This window comes from Bubalus bubalis, chromosome X (assembly GCF_019923935.1).
Source record: "Bubalus bubalis isolate 160015118507 breed Murrah chromosome X, NDDB_SH_1, whole genome shotgun sequence".
NCBI lineage: Eukaryota > Metazoa > Chordata > Mammalia > Artiodactyla > Bovidae > Bubalus > Bubalus bubalis.
The window spans coordinates 82,638,079-82,663,141 of NC_059181.1; the positions used below are offsets into that span (position 1 = coordinate 82,638,079).

The 25,063-nt window shown below is 41.9% G+C and overlaps 1 protein-coding gene across 1 annotated transcript in view; it reads left to right on the plus strand.

Annotated features, from left to right (window-relative positions):
• Positions 1 to 23,386, plus strand: part of LOC123331692 (short transient receptor potential channel 5-like) — a 44,817-nt gene extending 21,431 nt beyond the window's left edge. Inside the window, exon 2 of the mRNA XM_044936488.1 lies at positions 22,856 to 23,386. Coding sequence (XP_044792423.1) covers positions 22,856 to 23,386 — 531 coding nt within the window. The remainder of the gene's footprint in view (positions 1 to 22,855) is intronic.
• Positions 23,387 to 25,063: the final 1,677 nt, after the last annotated feature.

Genomic DNA, 25,063 nt, shown 5'->3' on the forward strand with positions numbered 1-25,063 from the left:
CAACTTCTTCACAGTTTAACCTCTTACCATTGAAAAGCAAAAGGATAATGCTAAATAATCTCACAGGGATGCTCTAAAGAAACGAAAAGTATTTTAAAATTATTAAAAAACTACATTACAAAACCACATTAAATAGGTATGGTGTCTGACCCTAAATGGTTTAGCAGAGAGGCAAGAATACAAAGCCCCAGTATATATAAAAACCACAGAGGAGTTCACTAATAACTCCACAGGGAGTGATCCCAATGATGCATTTCTAGGGAAAAAAACAAACAAACAAACCTCTGGATTTCTGGTGGATATTTGTTTGGCTATAGTCCACTTAATCATAGAATCCTCAGGATTAAAGGCAACACAGTGGCAATCTAGTCATTCTTTTGTTACTGCAACCAATCCAAGACATAGTAACCTCTAGGCTCCAAAAGAGTTAAACATCCCTATGTTAATTTGATGGAACAGAACCATGGCAAGGTCTGAAGAAGCCCCAACACAATTCTGTGCAAGTGTCGGTTGCCCCAAATTCTCAAATATGTGTCTGGGGCCTCCAGGGAGTCTCGAGTTTATGAACAAATGGTGTTATGAGACCACAGATAAAGGAGAGTTTGCTGGAAGCTAAGCCTCCTCCTTGCATACCTGATCACCTTTGCTGCTCTTTTCTGACAATAGACAAACAATCCTCTAGGTCTATGGAGCCCTCCAAGAGCTGGGTCCTGTTTCCTCCCAACTGGAAATTGGGGGTAGAATCAGCAAGCATCTGTGAATCTCGAACATTACCACTCTTGCAACTTTTCATCACTCTAAGATTCTCATTCCCTGTTGACTGAATATGAAAGAGAAAATTTAGCAGTAGCAAATTTAGTTTGGAACACTGTCTTTCTAAGTCTTCCTTTCCATTAGCCCTGGGCTGCATTCCTGAAAAAGTGCTACAGAGTAAAAGACTTCATTGAAGCACTAAGGTAATCCGGTTATGTGTGTCTTTCAAAGAGTGGGAAATGTTTGGCAAATGTTTGAAAGGTCATCCTGCCCTGGAAAATATCTTTGACTTTCCAAGTTTCAGATTTGGGGCATGTTTGACTTCAGGAAAATAAGGACAAGACAGCTGATGTTTTCCTAATTCAGCAGTGAGCAGCATACAGCTCACTCTTCTTGAGGGAAGATAACATCCCACACTCAGCCTGTGCGCATACTTGGGAGAAAGAGAGGCAAGAGGCAGTAGCAGTAGGATTAGAAACCCAAAGTAGGCACTTCCCTGGCAATCCAGTGGTTAAGACTCCCCTTTCCAATGCAGGGGTTGCAGGTTCAGTCCCTGCTCAGAGAAGTAATATTCTACATGCCAAGTGGCTAAAAAACCAAAACCTAAAACAAGCAATATTATAACGAATTCAATAAAGACTTTAAAAATCATCCACATCAAAAAAATCTTTTAAAAAAGGAACTCAAAGTAGCTCTCCCTTCTCCCATTTCCAGCTGGAGGCAACCAGGCTCCTGCTCCTTCTTTTTAACATTTGGTCTGTTCTGATAAGAACAAAAGGCATTCCACTTAAGAAGACACAATTGACAATGCAGCTCCCAGTTCAAAGCAAAACAATTCAAAGAAATGTCTGAAAGAGGAAGAAATTATGGTGGGGGGTGGCATTTTTCTTAAGTTTTTTCCTCTCAAAATGTAATAGAGGGAAACTATACAAGTAAACGCACTGCGTTGTATGGGCATTAGTCTTTGCTCATCAAAGACTGTATTTGGAAAACACTTCCTTGCAATTGATGATGTTCACATGCTAGATATAGGTTCAATCACAAAATAATCTAAGCTACTTTTCCTGTCAATTGAAAGTTATGTATTTTTTTTAAAGATGCCCCATTTATTATAATAACCCGGGAACTTATTCCTGGCCATTGAATACTGAAAAATCAACTGCTCGTTATGAAGTGTGCTATTAAGGTGCCTGTTTTTCTGCTAAAGAAGAAAGACTTCCCAGTGAGATGTCTGTGCTAGTTGATCTTAAGCTTCTTGGCACTGTCTGGTCTCAAGTTTCTTTTTCTCAAAGGCTTCCCAACTCTAGTCAAGCCCTTTTGCAGAGCAAGAGGCTCCTTGTTGCATGGGTGTCTCTTAGAGAAACCACTCAGAAATTCCAAGTAGAGAGTTCAAGAAGAAAGAACTTAAATACAAAGTCCCCGCAAGGTGCCTCTAGCAGTGTCAACCAATAAAATATGTTTCCTGCCATGATTGGTCATGGTAGATGTCTCATATTTGCCCAAAACGTCCATAACTCATAGAGTTTGCATTCTGATGATAACCAAGGGAACTGTGTTACTTCCATGAGGTGCATGTGCCTTGACTCCTTTTTAGTGGGATTGAAAATAACAGAATAATAGCACCATACCATGGAAAGGTCATCTCCATGATCACCTGCCCAGTTTCCTGCCACTGTAGCCATTCAGTACAGCCACCCCCAGACAAAGACCCTTCATTCTCATGGGGTGACTCTTCGAGTACTGGCTCTGGGACTAATCCTGTTCCTAGTCACAGGGACTCTCAGAACTGGAGGCCAGCAGCTCAGCACTTCAGTATCCAGTCAGCCAAGCTGCTGGTCCCCTCTGAGTCTTGCATTTTGGTAGTTATGCCTAAACCCCTGCCTTGTTGCCATGTATCCAAGCCTCCGCTTTACATTCTAGTGTAATGGTTCTAAATTTTGCACCCCAGGGGAATCATTTGGAAATGTCTAGAGATGTTTTTGGCTGTCACACTTCTGGAGGGGGTGCTACCTGTATTAAGCAGGTAGAAATCAGAAATAATGTTAAACATCCTACAATGAACAGGATAGTCCCCCACAACAACAACAACAACAACAACAAATCAGCTGGGCCAAAATATCAAGAGTGCCAAGGTTGAGATAGCCTAGACTAATTCCAGTAACTTGAGTCCCTGTCTTATATCCTGCCCAGCATCCCTATTCAGTTTGCTAGACCTCTACCAACCACCTGCTTTCTAGACCTCTGTACATCCACCTTCTCCAGATACTGTGTTCTACCCACATATTAAGAAACTTCTCTCTTATCCACTAGCAGCATATCTGAGCTGATTCTGATGCCAGAAAGCCATAATTCCACCTGACCACTTGAGTCCATACCACATGCTTGTTAACAAACCCAAGATCTGGATCCAAAGTGCTTGGATAAAAGTCCTGGCTCCTCCATTTGGTAGCGGCATAGCCTCAGACAAGTTACTTTAGCTTTCTGAGGCTCAGTTTTCTTATCTATAAAATAAAAATAGTGGCACTTCCTACCTCATACATGAGATTCTTGTTGTTATTCAGTCACTGGACTCTTTGCAACCCCATGGACTGCAGCACACCAGACCTCCCCGTCCCTCACCATCTCCCAAAGTTTGCCCAAGTTCATATTCATTGCATTGGTGATGCCATCCAGTCATCTCATCCTCTGGTGCCCACTTCTCCTTCTACCCTCAACCTTTTCCAGTATGAGGGACTTTTCTAATCAGTCATCTGTGTGCATCAGATGACCAACTTGATGTTTCTCCTATGTCGACCAACTTGATGACCATATTGGAACTTCAGCTTCAGTGCCAATCATTCCAGTGACTATTCAGAGTTGATCTCCCTTAAGATTGACTGGTTTGATCTTGCTATCCAACAGACTTTGAGGAGTCTTCTCCAGCACCACAGTTCAGAGGCATCAATTCTTTAGCATTCTGCCTTCTTTACAGTCCAGCTCTCACAACCATACTTGACCACTAGGAAGACCACAGCATTGACTATATGGGCCTTTGTTGGTAATGCCTCTGCTTTTCAACACACTGTCTAGGTTTATTATCACTTTCCTGCCAAGAAGCAATCATCTTCTGATTTCATAGCTGCAGTCACCATCTGCAGTGAATTTGGAGCCCAAGAAGAGGAAATCTGTCACTACTTCCACTCTTTCCCCTTCCATTTGCCATGCAATAATGGGGCCAGATGCCATGATCTTAGGTTTGTTTTTTTTTAATATTTAGTCTTAAGGCAATTGTTTCACTCTCCTCCTTCACCCTCCTCAAGAGGCTCTTTAGTTCCTCTTTACTTTCTGCCATTAGAGTGGTATCATCCATATATCTGATGTTGTTCATGTTTCTCCTGCCTATCTTGATTCACTTCAGTTCAGTTCAGTCGCTCAGTCGTGTCCAACTCTTTGCAACCCCATGGACCACAGCACACCAGGATTCCTTGTTCATCACCAACTCCTGGAGCCTACTCAAACTCATGTCCATTGTGCCAGTGATGCAATCCAACTATCTCATCCTCTGTCGTCCCCTTCTCCTGCCTTCAATCTTTCCAAGCATCAGGATCTTTTCAAATGAGTCAGTTCTTCACATCAGGTGGCCGAAGTATTGGAGTTTCAGCTTCAGCATCAGTCCTTCCAATGAATATTCAGGACTGATTTCCTTTACGATGGACTGGTTGGATCTCCTTGCAGTCCAAGGGACTCTCAAGAGTCTTCTCCAGCACCATAGTTCAAAAGCATCAATTCTTAGGTGCTCAGCTTTCTTTACAGTCCAACTCTTACATCCATACATGACTACTGGAAAAACTATAGCTTTGACTACACATAACTTTGTTGGCAAAGTAATGTCTCTGCTTTTTAATACGCTGTCTAGGTTTATCACAGCTTTTCTTCCAAGGAGCAAGCATCTTTTAATTTCATGGCTACAGTCACTATCTGCAGTGATCTCGGAGCCCCCCCCCCCCAATAAAGTCTCTCACTGTTTCTATTGTTTCTCCATCTATTTGCCATGAAGTGACAGAACTGGATGCCATGATCTTAGTTTTTTGAATGTTAAATTTTAATCCAACTTTTTCATTCTCCTCTTTCACTTTCATCAAGACGCTCTTCAGTTCCCCTTCACTTTCTACCATAAGGGTGGTGTCATCTGCATATCTGAGGTTATTGATATTTCTCCCGGCAATCTTGATTCCAGCTTGTAATTCATCCAGCACAGCATTTCACATGATGTACTCTGCATGTAAGTTAAATAAGCAGGGTGATAATATACAGGCAGATGTACTCCTTTCCCAATTTGGAACCAGTCCATGTCCAGTTCAAAATGTTGCTTCTTGACCTGCATACAGATTTCTCAGGAGGCAGGTCAGGTGGTCTGGTATTCCCATCTCTTAAAAAATTTTCCAGTCTGTTGTGATCTACACAGTCAAAGTCTTTGGCATAATCAATAAAGCAGAAGTAGATGTTTTTCTGGAATTCTCTTGATTTTTCTATGATCCAACATATGTTGGCAATTTGATCTCTGGTTCCTTGGCCTTTTCTAAAACCAGCTTGAACATCTGGAAGTTCTTGGTTCATGTATTGTTGAAGCCTCAGTTGGAGAATTTTGAGCATTACTTTGCTAGCATACGAAATGAGTCCAATTGTGCAGTAGATTGAACATTCTTTGGCATTGCTCTTCTTTGGGATTGGAATGAAAACTGACTTTTTCCAGTCCTGTGGCCACTTCTGAGTTTTCCAGATTTGCTGGCATACTGAGTACAGCACTTTCACAGCATCATCTTTTAGGATTTGAAATAGCTCAGCTACAATCCCATCACCTCCATTAGCTTTGTTCATAGTGATACTTCCTAAGGCCCACTTGACTTCGCACTCCAGGGTGTCTGGCTCTAGGTGAGTGATCACATCATCGTGATTATCTGGGTCATGAAGATCTTTTTTGTATAGTTCTTCTGAGTATTCTTGCCACTGCTTCTTAATCTCTTCTGCTTCTGTTAGGTCCATAACATTTCTGTCCTTTATTGTGCCCATCTTTGCATGAAATGTTCCCTTGGTATCTCTAATTTTCTTGAAGTGATCTCTAGTCTTTCTCATTCTATTCTTTTCCTCTATTTCTTTGCATTGATCACTGGGGAAGCCTTTCTTATCTCTCCTTGCTATTCTTTGGAACTCTGTATTCAAATGGGTATATCTTTCCTTTTCTCCTTAATCTTTAGCTTCTCTTCTTTTCTCAGCTATTTGTAAGGCCTCCTCAGACAACCCTTTTGCCTTTTTGAATTTCTTTTTCTTGGGTGTTGTCTTCATCACTGCCTCCTGTACAATGTCATGAACCTCCATCCATAGTTCTTCAGGCACAGTATCAGATCTAATCCCTTGAATCTGTCACTTCTACTGTATAATTGTAAGGGATTTGATTTAGGCCATACCTGAGTGGTCTAGTGGTTTTCCCTACTTTCTTCAATTTAAGTCTGAATTTGGCAATAAGGAGTTCATGATTTGAGCCACAGTCTGCTCCGGTCTTATTTTTCTGACTGTATAGAGATTCTCCATCTTTGGCTGCAAGGAATATAATCAATTTGATGTTGGTGTTGACCATCTGGTGATGTCCACGTGTAGAGTCTTCTCTTGTGTTGTTTGAAGAGGGTGTTTGCTATGACCAGTGTGTTCTCTTGGCAAAACTCTGTTAGCCTTTGCCCTGCTTCATTTTGTACTCCAGGGCCAAAGTTGCCTGTTATTCCAGGTATCTCTTGGCTTCCTACTTTTGCATTCCAGTCCCCTATGATGAAAAGGACATCTTTTTGGTGTTAGTTCTAGAAGGTCTTGTAGGTTTTCATAGAACCATTCAACTTCAGCTTCTTCAGCATTAGTGGTTGGGACATAGACTTGGATTACTGTGATATTGAATGGTTTTCCTTGGAAACAAACAGAGATCATTCTGTCGTTTTTGAGATTGCATCCAAGTACTGTATTTCAGACTCTTTTGTTGACCATGATGGCTACTCCATGTCTTCTAAGGGATTCCTGCCCACAGTAGTAGATATAATGGTCATCTGAGTTAAATTCACCCATTCCAGTCCATTTTAGTTTGCTGATTCCTAGAATGTCAATGTTCACTCTTGCCATCTCCTGTTTGACCACTTCCAATTTCCCTTGATTCATGGACTTAACATTCCAGGTTCCTATGCAATAATGCTCTTTACAGTATCGGACCTTGCTTCTATCACCAGTCACATCCACAGCTGGGTATTGTTTTTACTTTGGCTCCATCCCTTCATTCTTTCTGGAGTTATTTCTCCACTCTTTTCCAGTAGCATATTGGGCACCTACTGACCTGAGGAGTTCATCTTTCAGTGTCCTATCTTTTTGCCTTTTCATACTATTCATGGGGTTCTCAAGGCAAGAATACTGAGGTGGTTTGCCATTCCCTTCTCCAGCGGACCACGTTTTGTCAGAACTCTCCACCATGTGCCAACCGTTGTGGATGGCCCTACATGGCATGGCTCATAGTTTCATTGAATTAGACAAAGCTGTGGTCCATGTGGTCAGTTTTATTAGTTTTCTGATTGTGGTTTTCATTCCACCCTCTGATGGATAAGGATAAGAGGCTTATGGAAGCTTCCTGATGGGAAAGACTGACTGTGGGGGAACCTGGTCTTGTTCTGATGGGAAGGGCCATGATCAGTAAAGCTTTAATCCAACTTTTTATTGATGGGTGGGGCTGTGTTCCCTTCCTGTTGTTTGACCTGAGACCAAACTATGGTGGAGGTAATGAAGATAATGGCGACCTCCTTCAAAAGGTCCCAAGCATGCACTGTTGCACTCAGTGCCCCCGACCCTGCATCAGGCCACTGCCAACCCACACCTCGTCCGGAGACTCCTAGAAACTCACAGGCAAGTCTGGGTCAGTCTCTTATGGGATTTCTGTTCCTTTCTCCTAGGTCCTGGTGTGCACAAGATTTTGTTTGTTCCCTCCAAGAGTCTGTTTCCCCAGTCCTGTGTAAGTTCTGTAATCAAATCCCACTGGCCTCCAAAGTAAAATTCTCTGGGGGTTCTCAGTCCCTTTTCCAGATCCCCAGGTTGGGAAATCTGTTGTGGGTCCTAGAACTTTCTTAACAGTGCAAGAATTTATTTGGTATAATTGTTCTGCAGTTTATAGGTTGTCTGCTTGGCGGCTCTATGGTGGGATTGATGGTGACCTCTTCCAAGAGCCTTTATGCCACACCCAAGTCTGCAGCACCCAGAGCCCCTGCCCCTTCGGTAGGCCACTGCTGACTCATACCTCTGCAGGAAACACTCAAACACTCAAAGGCAGGTCTGGCTCAGTCTTTGTGGGGTATCTGGGTCCTGGTGCACACAAGGTTTTGTTTGAGCCCCCTGAGCATCTCTGGCAAGTATGGGGTTTGATTCTAATCACAATTTCGCCCTTCCTACTGTCTTGCTGGGGCTTCTCCTTTGCCCTTGGACGTGGGGTATCTTTTTTTGGTGAGATCCAACATTCTCTTGTCAGAGGCAAGTTGTAATTTTGGAGTTCTCGCAGGAGAAGATGAGCACACATCCTTCTACTCTGCCATCTTGAGACATATCTTGATTCCAGCTTGTAACTCATCCAGCCCAGCATTTCTCATGTACTCAGCATATAGGTTAAGCAAACAAGGTGATAGCAGACAGCTCTGTCATATTCCTTTCTCCATCTTGAACCAATGAGTTGTTCCATACAGGGTTCTAACTCTTGCCAAAATCAAATTGATTACATTCTTTGTAGCCAAAGATGGAGAAGCCATATACGGTCAGCAAAAACAATATCTGCAGCTGCCTGTGGCTCAGATCATCAGCTTCTCATAGCAAAAATCAGGCTTAAAGTAAAGAAAACCAAGAAAAACACTAGGCCAGACAGATATGACAAATCAAATCCTGTATGAATTTGCAGCAGAGGTAACAAATAGATTCAAGGGACTAGATCTAGAAAACAGTGTGCTTGAAGAACTATGGACAGAGGTCTGTAATACTGTACAGGAGGCAGTAAATAAAACCATCCCAAAGAAAAAGAAAAGCAAGAAGTCAAAGTGGTTATCTGAGGAGACTTTACAAATAGCAGAAGAATGAAGAGAATTGAAAAGCAAGGGAGAGAGGGAAAAATACATCCAATTAAATGCAGAGTTTCAGAGACTATCTGGAAGAGACAAGAAGGCCTTCTTCAATGAACACTGTTTAATAATAGAAGAAAACAACCCTCCAGACATTCTTTGGATTCATTGGAGAGTATATAACTTCATTGTTAACACTAGCAAGTGGGTACTCTTTCTGCCCCCTTCTGATGCCTATGTCAGAAGCTTTCTCTATCTCCTTTATACTTTAATAAAACTTTATTACACACACACAAAAAAAAGAAGAAGAATAAAACAACAAAAGGGGGAAGACTAGAGATCTCTTTGGGAAAATTGGAAACATCAAGGGAACATTCTGCCCAAAGATGGGCAAAATAAAGTATAAAAATGGTAGAAACCTAGCAGACGCTTAAGAGATTAAGAAGAGATGGAAAGAAAACAAGAGATAATACATGTCAAATGCTTGGCAAAGTTCTAGCATGTTTTAAATAATTTGGCAAATGTTAACTATTACCCACTGCTAAAGCATCTCTAGAGACTTCAGTGGGGCTCTCTTGTACAGTGATTATCAACCTCCTAGAGCAGCACTATCCAACAGTAGTTTCTGCCATGATGGAAATGTTTTCTATCTATACCATCCAATAAGGTAGCCATCATATGGCTACGGAGTAGCTGAAATGTAGACACACAGAGTGACTAAGGAACTGAATTTTTAAATATCATTTAACTTTAATCATAAAATAAATTTAAAAAATAAAATAAATGTTTAAAACAAAGAGCCAAATGGGGAATTCCCTGGTGATCCAGTGGCTGATTCTATGCTCCCAATGCAGGGGCCCTGGGTTTGATCCCTAGTCAGGGAACTAGATCCCACATGCCACAATTAAGAGTTCACATGCAGCAATGAAAAGATCCTGCATGCTGCAACCAAGACTCAGCACAGCCAAATGAACAAATGAATAGTTTTAATAAATAAATACAAATGAAATAATCAAATATGGTTATTAGTTCTCATAATACAGAATTCTAGACCTGCTCAAAATTAATACTTCACCAAAAATTCAATATCAATACGTTCTCCTGGGGAAAGGAAGGGCATTCCTACTCCTTCCCTTCCCAAGGTTGAGAATCATTGTCCTAGTGGGTCAGTGTACTGATGGGATTGTGTCACAATTCTCAGGTAGAAGACAAGCCTAAGACAGGCACGACTAACTCTAGCTACTTCTGTCTCTCCTTGCTCCAGTCTACCCATTGCCAAACAAGCCTCATACCCCCAGGGGACATTTGGCAATGTCTGGAGATATTTTTGGTTGTGAAAACTGTGGAAAGGGAGAGCCTATAGGTGCTGCTAAACATGATACAGTGCACAGGTTAGCACCCCACAATAAAGAATTATCTGGCCCCAAAAGTTGAGAAACTCTGCCCTGGAAGGATTCTTAAACAATCTTAGACAAGGAAGCATCTGTCCTGCTCTTTGTTGTTCAGTCACTCAGTCATGTCCGACTCTTTGTGACCCCATGGACTACAGCATGCCAGGCTTCCCTGTCCTTCACTATCTCCTAGAGTTTGCTCAAACTCATGTTCATTGAGTTGGTGATGCCATCCAACCACCTCATCCTCTGCCACCCCCTTACAAGCCTTCAAATGCAGAGGGTCTCTAACCTCCCTGAATAATTCAGTACAATTTTTACACTACCCCCAGTTTACTCCCTTTAAATCACCTGGAAGGAAACAGTTCCTTTCCAAATTTGGGATCGAATTTTTTAAGACAACAACTTTTCAATCTGGAAAAAAAAGTGCAAAGAAGAGAAATATCTAAGATGATGCAGGCTCCATAGAAGGAGAACTAGCTCTAGTTCACCAATGGCTAGGATATCTGAAAGAAGAGTCTTTGAAACTGCCCAAGTTTTAAGATGAATGATAGGTTATGATTTCCACAGACTGTAATAAAGTAGCTAACCTCATTACCCCAAAAGATGGTACAGTGTAAAAACTAAAGGCATTCTCAAAAGGAATTAAATTTAGGTGTGTATACAGCTTCCAAAATCATAAGGACTATTTAGAAGAGCCAGAAATATTAGGACCATGCTTCTTTGAAGTCGATAGCATAGAAGGAACTCATGTTCTCCCCCAGCCACACTTCCTGAGCCTCAGAGACAGAAATATGGGCTATGAGGCCCACAGGCCACAGCCAGTCACTGGGCTAGAGCTTATATTTTATATTTCAGGGCTCCTAACATTTCTCCGTGCTGCAATTTAGGTACATTTTCTCACGTGTTGTCTTCAGGAGAAAAGTTCAAAATCCAATCTGGTCGTTCCAGAAAGCCAAACTGGAAAATTCAGATCATAAAACAATTTTCCTTCTCCTAACTCTGAGCTTGGGAAAACTCTAAAGAGCCTACATAATGATCCCCTACTTTTCATTGCCCTTTGTCTGACTATTCACCAAGTGCCCCTATGTAGCAGCAATCAGCAGGACCAGACATGCAAAATTCAGGCCTGGAGGAGAAGGGATCAACAGAGGATGAGATGGTTGGATGGCATCACCAACTCAATGGACATGAGTTTAAGCAAGTTCCAGGAGTTGGTGATGGACAGAGAGGCCTGGCGTGCTGCAGTCCATGGGGTCACAAAGAGTCAGACACGACTGAGTGACTGAACTGAACTGAACTGATAGATGATTTAGCCCTATCTGGAAATTTGGAAAATGGAAGATAGTTGATGACATTATACAGTTTCCTTTGCTGAAAAGATCAAGGATACTCATGTAAAGAAAAATTAACTTCCTCCCTCCTCAGGGACTATGCTCACAGTTTAAATAGCTGTTGAGTAGTAGTAGTCTACTTCTGGAGGCTGGTGCCAGCCACTTGGCTTGCCAAGGGTATGGATAACTGAGAGAAGCAGGAAGGTGGGGCTCAATAACTGCTTTATGAATATGACCCAATCTCCACCCTCAAGCCTCATCCTGCAGTCATATAACCCTTCAGTCTGACACTTGCATATGAGCTGAGCAACTTTAAAGCAAAACAACATTTGGCATGTGTATGGAGCATGATATGAAAATCATGATCAGCAAAGGGAATACTTGATATTGTTTAATTCTGCTTCTAGATTTCTGGTCTGGTTTTCTTTATACCTTTTTAAAAGGTCTCTCACCTACTACTAGCTGACATTACGTCATTTTCTTTATTCAGGCTTATCTCACTCAGCTTTTGAGAATAATGGTGATAATTACCCTTTTCTAACTTTCCTTTAACACTCTGAGAACCAACTGAGCTTAATTTTTGTCACTCAAGCTCTTCTAGACCTAAACTGAGACTCATGGTAATACCTATCAATTTTCAATTTATGGCAATGAACATAGTTTTCAATTGAAAAATATGAACTTTCAATGGACTATGGCTATGAACTACTTAAAACAGAGTTTCTCAATTCCTCTTTTTACATGAAAGATCCTCTTTATGTTCCTTCTAATTTTGTGTTGCTGGAAAATATGCTCCTAGCAAGATTGTTACCCACTAGAAAAAATATACAATAATAAGACTTCATTTTTATTGAATCCCACAATAGATTTGATGTCAGTCTGGTCACCCTAGCCTGCACATGGTCCTGTGCCCTGGTTGGATCACCAAGGTTTCTGCATGTGGTTTCTTAGCCCTTTCCATAAACCTTTATTGAACTCCCCCTAGTCATGTGATGAACAATGACATGGAAAACTGCAAACCAGCTTGGCAGCATCCTCTTTCCGGTAAAGCCATCTACAAGAGAAATTTAATTTAAAAATTACATGATGACCTATACAAAAAAAAAAAAAAAGAATCAAGAACAATAGCTTTCTGTACGAGACAGCAAAAGAGACACTGATGTATAGAACAGTCTTATGGACTCTGTGGGAGAGGGAGAGGGTGGGAAGATTTGGGAGAATGGCAGCATTGAAACATGTAAAATATCATGTATGAAACGAGTTGCCAGTCCAGGTTCGATGCACGATACTGGATGCTTGGGGCTGGTGCACTGGGACGACCCAGAGGGATGGTATGGGGAGGGAGAAGGGAGGAGAGTTCAGGATGGGGAACACATGTATACCTGTGGCGGATTCATTTTGATATTTGGCAAAACTAATACAATTATGTAAAGTTTAAAAATAAAATAAAATTTAAAAAAAAAAGTTTTCTATTTCAAGTTCCACCAGGGGGCTACCTGCAAAGCTAACTACACTCAAACTCGCACATTGGGGCTCCATTCCTCTGTGTAGCCCTATAGACACAAGGGCCAGAACTTTAATTCTGACATTTTTCTACCCCCATAATAACCCATATCCTCATGTATAAGTATAGCTGATTCACTTTGCTGTAGAGCAGAAACTAACACAACATTGTAAAGCAACTAAACCCAAATTTAAAAAATAATATTCCATATCCTCTGGTTTACTTGATTTTCAAACCATTACATCTTTTTCACAATTTCTTACATATCTTAACTGTATAAATGCTGAAGCTGAAGCTCCAATACTTTGGCCACCTGATGCAAAGAGCCGACTTATTGGAAAAGATCCTGATTCTCGGGAAGGCTGAGGGCTTGAGGAGAAGAGGGTGACAGAGGATAAGATGGTTAAATAACATCACCTACTCAATGGACATTAGTTTGAGCAAACTCCAGGAGATAGTGAAGGACAGGGAACTCTGGCGTGCTGTAGTTCATGGGGTCAAAAGAGTAGGACACAACTTAGTGACTGAACAACAACACACCTTGAGCAGTACTATATGATGTTTACCTGGGTTTAAGGTAGAACACTGGGCTTCCCAGGTGGTGCTAGTGGTAAAGAACCTGCCTGCCAATGCAGGAAACATAAGAGACTCGAGTCCAATCCCTGGGTCAGGAAGATCCCCTGGAGGAGGGCATGGAAACTCACTCCAGTATTCTTGCCTGGAGAATCCCATGGACAGAGGAGCCTGGCAGGCTACAGTCCATAGGGTCACAAAGAGTTGGACACAACTGAAGTGACCTAGCACATACACAAGGTAGAACATTAGTTGACGAGTTTAATCAATATCCAATGAAATCTGCAATTTTATGTGTCTGAATATGCAGTGTTGGGATTGTAGATTTCTTTATTGATGTAATAAATAGTTGGTGTTTTGCTGGTTGGAGGTCAAGTAGTATAATAGTTAACAATACAGGCTTTGGAGCCAAACTGCCTGTGTTCAAGTTCTGGTCACCCTTCTTCCTAGATATGTGACCTTGGACAAGGTACTTAGCTTATCCAAGGCTGAGTTTCCTCAGGTGTAAAATGAGGATAATTATTACACCTATAGCATAGAGTCATGCATGCATGTTGTTGCTCAGGCCAGTCCAACTCTGTGCAACCCTTTGGATTGCAACCAACCAGGCTCTTCTGTCCATAGGATTTTCCAGGCAAGAATACTGGAGAAGGTTGTCATGCCCTCCTCCATGGAATCTTCCTGACCCAGGGATGGAACCTGCCTCATGTCTCCTGCATTGGCAGGCGGGTTCTTTACCACTAGTGCCACCTGGGAACCCCACAGCATAGAGCCATGGTGAGGACTAAATGAGATACTACAGCATGGTGCCTAGCATATGGAAGTGCTGAGTAACCAATAGCCATTAGAATTTATCTAAATTTAGCCATTTAGAATAATCAGGCTAATGCTGGCCATTGTTATATACATTATTTATTTTTTACATATAAATATTGACTTTCTAAAAAACATCAGGTGCATTCTGTGATATTGTACCCAAATAAGTTTTGTCCATTTTAGCCTTCCAATCTATATACACTTTGGCCTTGAAATCAGCTGAGATGATCCAGCAAATTCTGATTATAATGGTTCTGTTTTTAGCACAGTCTGGGAAACAAATTGTTTCCCATCTGATGCCAATGGCTGCTCCAAAGTAGCCCATGCATCACCATTACTTAGCTAACTGACCTTGTAGGTACAGCAGAGTGGGCAGCTGGTAATGTGACGTGATTAGATGCTAGTGTTCTTCATTTCTGAGTACTACAGGGAAATGAAATTCATTTTCAACAGTCTCTTGGACTGAAAAAGACTGAACATTGATTTTTAACTGGCATATTAGGGTGAGGAGAAGGAGACCTAGCAGGTTGAAGAGAGGTATTGCAGTTTCACTAAATCCTGGCACAGATGGGAGATTCATTTCCAACATGATGCTATCAGGCCAGCAGTATGAGGAAGTGCCAATTTGAGAGGTTCAGCCTATGACCAAACAGCATTGTGGGTATGAATGAGGTGGCTCCTGATAAGGGTCTGCCCATTAATTACAAATGGGGGGTTTAATTTCAGAAGCCTATGATAAACTCCAGCAAGGGCTGGTGCTTAAAGCTGGTAACAATAGGAATCAGAAATTCCAATTAGCAGATTGTGTCCAGTGATGAGGTTAATGGAAATGAATGTATCATTTGGGTCCCTTGAGAACAATAACCTTGCAAAAGTCCTGGCCAGTCCTGGGAGTGGGTAAAGTAGAGCATCAGCTGTTCCTCTGTTGTGTCCTCTGGCAATGGAATTTAGCTGGAAATATAAAGAAGCTGGCGTTTTCTCAATGTGCACTGTACTGCAAGTGTTTTGTGTGATGAGCTCTGAGCCGAGTGACTCTGTCTCATGCTCATTAATCCAAAAGGGCCCTAGACTGTAACACCAGCTTCTCAACTGGACGACCTAGGGCAAATCCAGGAGCAAACTCATTAGGGCCTGAAGGTAAAGCCCCAGGGAGATGCAGGCAATGTAACTGCTTTAGTGGCCATGCCCTAAGCCCACATCATTACAAATTTTAAAAATTCAATCCAGTCAGTTCATGTACCAGGTTTCATTAGAAATACAGTTGTAGATAATATGAACCAAATATAATTTATTGGTGTGTTAATTTCCTTCTTCTTTCTCCCCCCACCCCTGACCTTCTTCACTTTGTTAAAAAAAAAAAAACATGATTTTTAATGGGAAGCTCAAGATCATTCAGTATAATTTTGGAGTTCAAAGTGAAGGCAAAACTTGATAAGAATAAAATTCAATTTTCCACCTAACCTCAATCTGAACACAAAATGGCTGTTAAAGGATAATTTAAAAATAAAAAAAGTTAAATCATGATCCTCATACAAATTTAAAGGTAACACAAGTGGACACATGTCTAAGATTTTATTTAACTCATTAATTAGTGAGGAAACCAGGAAGTCAGAAATCTGCAAACTATGCCCTGCAAGATAAATCCAGCCTGTCAACTGTTTTGTGAGTTAATTTTATGGGGTACAGCCACACCCATTAATTTGCATATTGCCTTTGGTTGCTCTCTTACTACAGTGGCAGAGTTGTAAGGTCCACAGACCCTAACATATTTACTATCTGGTTTTTTACTGGAAAAGTTTGCTAACCCTGGATATAAGCCATTGGGAATGATGAAAGAAATTTATAAACAGATGCAAAGAAATTTATAGATGTATAGATGTACAGGTCAGTTGTATTTTTCCAGGCAGAAATTATTTTCATTAAAATTTACAGAGTTGTAAAATAAGACAAAAACAACACAGATAATCCAGAAAATATATTAGACCTGGGCTATTAGGTCAGTTATATAAACAGAAACTCAAGACTAGGGATCTAGGGAGAAATCTTATTTTATGAACAGGTAGAGAAGAAGCTGGAAATCAGAAACTATCCAAAAAGGGAAAGTACCCTAGTGCAGAGCCTTAAAGATTGGCAATTGGAATGGAGGAGGCCGAGGTTGGTTACTTGGAAACTTCCTTAGGCCTGGTTGCTCTGGAAACTGGGGCAGGGCTGAAACTTGGGGAAGACCAATGGGTCCAGGTGTAAATGAGCCAAGGTGGGCAGAGGTTAACCCCCACACTCTTGGTTTCAACTACTATTATAGGCTGAAAACTGTCACATCTACATTTTCAGCCCTGACCTTTTTCCTTCAACATTCATGCTAGAGTTATACAATTCCCTGCAACTCTCCCAATAAGTATTTCATACTCAACATGTCTAAAATTGAACTTTCCTTAAACCTTAAACCTGTCTTTTCTCCTGTATTCACTATCTCCAATGGTGACACCACCATTCAATCAGGCATGCAATGCTGAACCTGACATCCTTGATTTCTGCTCCCTGCAGTATTACCTGATACATCCAATGAATGTCTTAAAATCTCTTCTATCTCTGGAATCACTGTCTAGTTTAAGATCTTGCCATCTTTTCACCTGGTCTGTGGATATCTTTTAACTAGTCTTATCTTTCTGAAACTTATCCAATGATTTGCTGGAGCTGGCTTATACCAGCTGGTAAGGATTGGTTGTGTGCATCTCTCCCAACTCTGTCTTCCAGGATGTCATATTGGTAGCTTGAAATTGGCCACAGTGGGAGTATTTACACCACAAAAATTGGCAAACACTATAAATCAAGATTTTTTAAAGTGGAAAGCTACTTGTTAAATATTTATCAGCACATATACCTCTGTCAATTCCCCACACTTTAGCCAAACTGATCTTTGTAAAACACTTGTTCAACCATGCTACTTTCCTGATTAAAACTCTTCAATGGCTCCCTATGGTCAACAGATCATATTAAGTTCCTTCTCATAGCATATGAGGCCTTTTATTATCTGGCCCTGGCCTAAATGTCTAGCATTCTCTCCCATCCCTCCTTAGTCTCACAACTTCTCTGCTAGCTTAAAGGTCACACACTGGCTCACTCTGGCCTAAATTGCATCATACATGTATTTTGTTTGGCCTGCACACTATCTTTAACTTTTTTGAGCCAACATTGAAGACTGTAGGAAAAGCTACCTCCAGATCCACATTTCTGACTTCTCTTGAAAAATTACAACACCAGCCCTTCATTCATGCATATGGGAGCAAGGAATGGAGCGGCAGATGCCCCCTTTGAGAGGGCATGTGCTCCACAGCTCACCCGTTTCTACCATTCACTCACGCAAATTATGCATCTGCACCCTCACTTAGCTCTTAATTCTGTTACCTGTTATCTCTTTGGCCCTTGTTGCAGACCATATTACAAAGTCCTGATTATTATCAGAAACCTCTGATCCTAATTATAGACTCTCTCTTTACATGGTTGTCCTGGTGATAATCCATGGTACCTGCACGGTCTAGAGAGGGATGAGTAGCAGAATGAGAAGATGCAGAGGGGGGAAGAGGAGTAGAAATCTGTAGTCTTTGGATCAGAGGCTCCATCTTAGAGTAATAGCATTGTGAAAATGACAAGCAGGGATTGTCCTAGGTGTTTGTAACCTCGGGGTATTCATATAGAAAGTCATAGACTCATCCATATAGAGCCTATCTACTTACCTTCCTTAGAGTCTTAAAATGTCTTCCTTCTTAGCTGAACATAGAAAGAAAAGACCCAAGGACACTAGTTCACATTGATTCCAATTGTGGGAGCCAGGCTTGTAAACAAAAGTCGGCTTCTTAATTTGAGAATAGGACACTGAGTTTCCTTTTAGCTGAGTGCCTGCTGTATGTCTAATACTGTTCTAGATGCTATGGGGAAAACAATAGCAGACTAAGACAGCTCTGCCTTTGGAGACCTCACAACCTTATTGAGGAAGCAAAAAATACATATATGAAATATAGACAAATATAAGCCCACCTCAGAAGAGTGGTATCTTGGATGTAACCTAGTGCCCACAACATCTGGGTGGTCAATGAGGGATGGGATCAAGTTAAGGGGAAGATCTATGGAAGAAGTCAGGGCTTACAATGGCCCTTCACTGGCAGAGAAGTGGTGATCCACACAGGGGATCCCTCAAGGATATACATACAGAGAGCAACGAATGAGGTGGGTGTGGCAATCTGTGAATGATAAGGCTGACTGGAGGAGAAAAGGCAATCTTGGTAGGAGGACATGGTTGGCCACTGAAGACCAATTTCTTTTGAAAAAATTTACTCTCTGTTGTTTTGTACCCAGAAAGACAAATGGATAATCAGAGGCTCCTTGTTGAGCACCCAGTCAACGACAATGGATTCAGATGGCTCTGGAAAGCATGTCATACTCTAGGCATAGACAGCAACCTTTCAGCTCCATGACACAAATGGGGCTAAGCATTATTCACAAGTACCATTGTGTGTCTTGGACACGTCTGTCAGCATTGACATAGAGGAGAAGGAAAAAGAGTAAGAAAAGAAAGAGCAAGGAAGTGGGTAGAGGGAGTGAACAGAAAGAACATCGTGAGAAGGAATAGACTCGTACCTCCAGTCTAACCCAGGGAATTCTGTGCTGCCAGCCATCTTCCCTCCACCCCCCATCTCCAGCCTTGAGATCATGACAGAGATTAAGAAATGCCCCTGTGCACCAAGGAGGGACAGATTCTGGGTCTGAGCTCCTTTCTTCCCAGGCAGTCTATGATACATGGCTCACTTGTCATCTGGCCCAATTCTAGGCTTTATGCCGGTTGTTGTGTTTACATTCATTACTAGGCCCACTCAGACCTACTTCTTCCTTAGCCTGCAGGCTTATGTTAATTTCTGAGATTATTCTTTCCTGTGTCCAATTTACTTTATGAGCCAGTTGCTCACTTCCTGCTATCTTGTTGGTAGCTGCTCCCTCTAAATGTTTAACAATGTTTACTTGCTGCTCCATCCAAGCAATTGATGATCAATGTGCAGCCAATTCTCTACTATTCAAAGGCTGATGCAACCACCCCATGAAGGAAACAGATTCCTGGCAAACTTCTCGACCATTTTTCTCCCACTCCCAGGTTTCTGGCCACTGCCCTGTTTGGGAAAGCCGCATCCAAGGTGGGAAGGAGGCAAAGATGATGAAAATTACAACCCATCCTTTTGTCAGTTTGCCAGCAACCATGGGTTTCCAAAATTATTTTTAAGAATCAAAAGAAAGTAGCAATTAAAATAGTATTTGTCTATTCTATGAGAATCTCCATTATCCACATTCTTTTGTTCTCTGCAGTTAAACTGAGTATTTGGAGCTTTGCTTTAAAAAAAAAATGTATTCAGATCAATATTTTACAATATCCTGGAATTTTATCCATGCTTTGCATCCTCAGACCCTCCACCCCTCCATGAAATGTTCTCAGACTATTCCAGTCCTCCTTGTGATTTAGATCCAGATTCTACAACACTGAGACTCTTCTGTTGGGTGTAGCATATCCCAAAAGGCACATTTTCAAGTTGAAAGATTCTTTTTTTAATTCATTGATTTGGATCTGTACACTCACCCAGAAGTATATGATCATGAATACCCAAAGAACCCCATGCCTTTCACCTATAGCTGCTATTTACACCAAGCCTCACATCATGGACATACCAATTTTATCAGATCTCTTTTTGCTATTGGTAACTCATACTTCAGATGGTAAAGAATCTGCCTGCAATGCAGGAGGCCCAGGTTCAATCCCTGGGTTGGGAAAATGCCCTGGAGAAGGGAATGGCAACCCACTCCAGTATTCTTGCCTGAAAAATTCTATGGACAGAGGAGCCTGGAGGGCTACAGTCCATGGGGTAGCAAAGAATCAGACATGACTGAGCGGCTTTCACTTTCATCCCATCCCTCCAGCCTAGAGGTCCTCATTTACAGAGTAATTCTCCCTGATAATAACAGATTCTCTCTATTTTGCTGGGGTCTACAGGAAGCTGGAGGAATACTGTCTGGCCTTGGTCTTTGATCCACTCAAGTTACAAAGTCAGGGTCACAATTTGGGAATGTCTTCTCTTCAGCCCCCAGGGCTTGATTTAGTGACATAGTCTTTAAGATCACTGGTTGTCTTTAACCTTTCAGACAAATATTTCTGCAGTCTCTACTGCTCATTTGGAATGAACACATACTCCTACTTACCAATATATGTAAGTCTGATCTACCTAACCAGTTCCAAGAAAAATGTCCTTCACTTCTCTGTGCATGCATGTGCCGGGGTCCAGCCCCGGTGGATCCAGGGAATTTGAAGCGGGGACGGCATCGGCGAACTGGATACAATAGCTTTAATTAAATATTAGAGATATAAAGAGTAATAGAATAAGGATAGCTCAGCAGGAATATTCAGTGGAGAAAAGAGGCTGAATAACTTGGTTTACATGGAAAGCTAATAAAATTCCAAGGCAAGGAATTTATGTCACCTACATAGGCCGCAGACATCCTCCCATTCTCCTGAAGGAGAGGAGACACTAAGGCCTCCCTGGTCAGATCTTAGAAGCCCAGGCATAATTAGTAGGCTTGACGAGCCTCCACGCTCCAGATGGGAATTCAGCCAGAAGGTGAGAGAAAGAACGACATGGGGAGACCAAGTTTCAGTGAACAGGGCCCGCACTTTATTTTCCAAAGTAATTTTTATACCTTAAGTTGTGCATAGAGTATAATGGGGGAAGGGGTAGAGTCAGCAGTAAGCCAGGCTTTCTTCCTGCAAACTTATCATATGCAAAATTTAGGTGATTTACATCATCTTCTGGCCAAGAGGCCTGTTAACATTTTATGACCCTTTCTTCAGAAAACTTATTTTTCTCTAAAGGTGATTATTCTAAAGTCAGGCACCACTCTCCGAAAGCATTAGATAAAGTTGCATTCCTATAGGGCAAAGGTGTGGTGGGCTATAACAAGAAAAAGAATTAACTCAAGGGTCCAAGTTACAAACATTAAAGCTACTACTTACATTTCTATACACCAATTATATTAATCAATACACTGCCAGGGACACAGTAGGTAAGGGATATGGAAACTTAGCAGCAAACATTGGCCCAAAAAGTGAAAAACCCTTCACCAATACAATTTCTAATCAATCTTTTACCTGTTCAAAGAAATCTGTATTTAGACAGTTTAGAACATCTCAATACCTCTCACGGTTGGGAGGCTGTGAACAATCACATGTGGCCGGAAGAACCTGTTCAGGCAGGCTAGAGGACTTCCAAAGGAGTTTGTAGGTTGAAACATTCTTGTCACACCCAGGAACTTTATCAACTGGAGCTGTAAGTTAACTCTTTTTCAGAGAGAGGTGGTGGGGGACAGCCCCCTGTAGAGTCAGAGGTGTAGGTGAGAGCACAAAACAGTAAAGTAGGCAGACTCTGGTTTTGGGGGTAGGTGCTCGAGAATTTCCAGGGGGACTTCTGAGGCTCAGTCCCACCTTTGTGTATGCCGAGCCTCCTTCCTCATGACCTTTGCCACGGGCGGAGTTCCTCACGATGGCTCCCGGCATGCATGTGTATGCTACATCACATCAGTCATGTCCGATTCTTTGTGACTCCATGGACTGTAGCCCACCAGGCTCCTCTGTCCATGAGATTCTCCAGGCAAGAATATTGGAGTGTGTTGCCATGCCCTCCTCCATGGGATCTTCCCAACCCAGGAATCGAACCCACGTCTCTTACATCTCCTGCACTGGCAGGTGGCTTCTTTACCACTAGTGCCACCTGGGAAGCCCCATATCTCTCATTGTGCCTCAGACAGAACTGGCATATTTTAAGAGCCAAGCTCTAGGGTCATATTGTCTGAGGTTGAATCCTGGCTCTGCATGTAAAGCTGAATAACCTTATTTAAACTCGGTGTGCCTCAAATTCTTCATTTGGGGAGAATATTTACCTTATAAGGTCATTGTGGGGATTAAATGAGTAAATATATCCAAAGTATGCCTGGCATGTGTGTGTGTGTTAGTCACTCAGTTGTGTCCAACTCTTTGTGATGCTATGGACTGTAGCCCGCCAAGCTCATCTGTCTGTAGAATTCTATAGACAAGAATACTGGAGTGGGTTGCCATTCCCTTCCCCAGGGGATCTTCTAGCCCAGGGATTGAACCCAGGTCTCCTGCATTACAGGCAGATTCTTTACCATCTAAGCCACCAGGTAAGGATTTTACAACTAGCTATTATAAGAAGAACTGTCTGAAAAACTGGTGACCCCAGTTCCTGAATCATTAACATTTGATGGGCTCTGTGCTCCAAGCCTTAATCTTACACTATTTTGTTTGTTTGTTTGTTTTCATTTTCATGTACCTAGGTCCCCACTCTTATGATGGACACTCAGTTCTCTGAGTTCACACCGGACATTACTCCCATCATGCTGGCTGCCCACACCAACAACTATGAGATCATCAAACTGCTCGTCCAAAAACGGGTCACTATTCCCCGGCCCCATCAGATACGCTGCAACTGTGTGGAGTGTGTGTCCAGTTCAGAGGTAGACAGCCTGCGCCACTCCCGCTCCCGACTGAACATCTATAAAGCCCTGGCAAGTCCCTCACTCATCGCCTTATCAAGTGAGGACCCCATCCTAACTGCCTTCCGCCTGGGCTGGGAGCTCAAGGAGCTTAGCAAGGTGGAGAATGAGTTCAAGGCTGAGTACGAGGAGCTCTCCCAGCAGTGCAAGCTCTTTGCCAAAGACCTGCTGGACCAGGCTCGGAGCTCCCGGGAACTGGAGATCATCCTCAACCATCGAGATGACCACAGTGAAGAGCTTGACCCTCAAAAGTACCATGATCTAGCCAAGCTGAAGGTGGCCATCAAATACCACCAGAAAGAGGTAAGCTGAGCTCTTCTCTGCTTTTGGAGAAGCTTAAGTCCTCCAGAGTTCAGAGTGGCAGAGCAAGAATAAGCATTGTCCTATAGCTTTGCTCTCCACCAAACAAATAGTTAGACAGGCTTCAAAAACAATGAGGTCCATATTTATCCAAGACACATACAACCTCTGAGTATTTTCTTTATGGCCAGATAATTAGGGGAAAATCTGATTCTATGATGGGAAAGCATTCATTCATTCAACAAAAGCTTATTCAGCACTATTTTAGGGGTTCAGGATACATAAAACAAGCACAACCCTACCTTCATGGAACTTACAAGCTAGCAGTAGACAGTACATAAATGATCATGTTGGTGAATATATAATTACAAACTAACATAAGGGCTCTGAGGAAGAACTTCTGAGAACACACAGAAAGGAACCCTACCCTATATACTGGGACCAGGGCAACAGTCATAACAGAGGGCTCACTGTCTGCATGCTGGTAGTTGTTAACAGAACTAAGTCCTTGGCAGCCCTTTGGCAGGAAAACTGAGATCCACATTTGAAAGATGGAGTCACACTCAGGGTGTGTGGTTCTACAAAAGGCTGAGTACCATCTTTGATGGTGTGACTTCCAAACTGTTAGGGTTGACCTCTTTGAGGCAGGTCAGGTCAAGCAGATCACATCAAGAGAGGCTTTGCTTTCCAGCTTGGCCACATTCACAGTCAAGCCAGTGCAGTTCTTTGCCATCTTATCAAACAATTTGGGGAAGACTTCTAGCAGGCTTCATTTAGCTCTTTAAGGAGGAAACATGGTAGAAAGAGCAGGGGCTGTGTAACCAGAGCAGCCGGGGATGGAGTGGCCTTCAGCTCTATGACCTGAAGAAACTCTTTCAAATTTCAGGACATTAGTTTTCTCATAAAATGGATGTGACAATTGTTCCTCCATTTCACAGGGCTATTATGAAAATAAATCTACTTTAATGTCCAGTTCTCTCTCTCTTCCAATGGTTCCTGGAGTCAGATTCAATTGGGTTGAACCAAGAAGTGCTTATCTGAAGGGCAGTCAGTAGAGCCATCCCTTCATGGGTCCAGGCTCTGAGGCAAATTACATGTGTGCTCACTTGGTCCCTTTCTCTCAGACAAGAAAAAAAGATACTCTCCCTCTGAAATGAGGCAGACATGAGTACCGGGGTGATCTTGAAGGGGACAAGATATGACAAAAGAGCAACATGGGAGATTGAAAGGGCTTCACTGGGTGGGACAGTAAATGGATAGACCCACCCCTGAGTCTCCTTATCCTGTTTTTGCAATTACTTGCTTTAAGTTATTTAATTAAGCCTGAAGTGACTCAACCTCACTTTTCTCTTCTGAAAAATAGGATAATAGATTACTTACCTCCTTAGAGAAATACAAAGTTTAAGTAAAATAAGACAGCTAATGTACTCATGCATAGTACAAAATTCAGTATATATTAGGTATTCAATAAATATTATTATTAATTTTCATTGTTACACACTGTGTACCCATGGTATATGATCTGATTCTATGTACTAAAATTGTAGGTAATAGATATAGTAATGGTCATCCTCTTCCTTACCCCTCCCTCTCATTGCCCTACTATTGATATGTAATAGCAGTTGTCTGCTGTAAGGTCAAATTGACTTTTCTTCACTTTTATATATGTATTTCCATTAATGATGTATA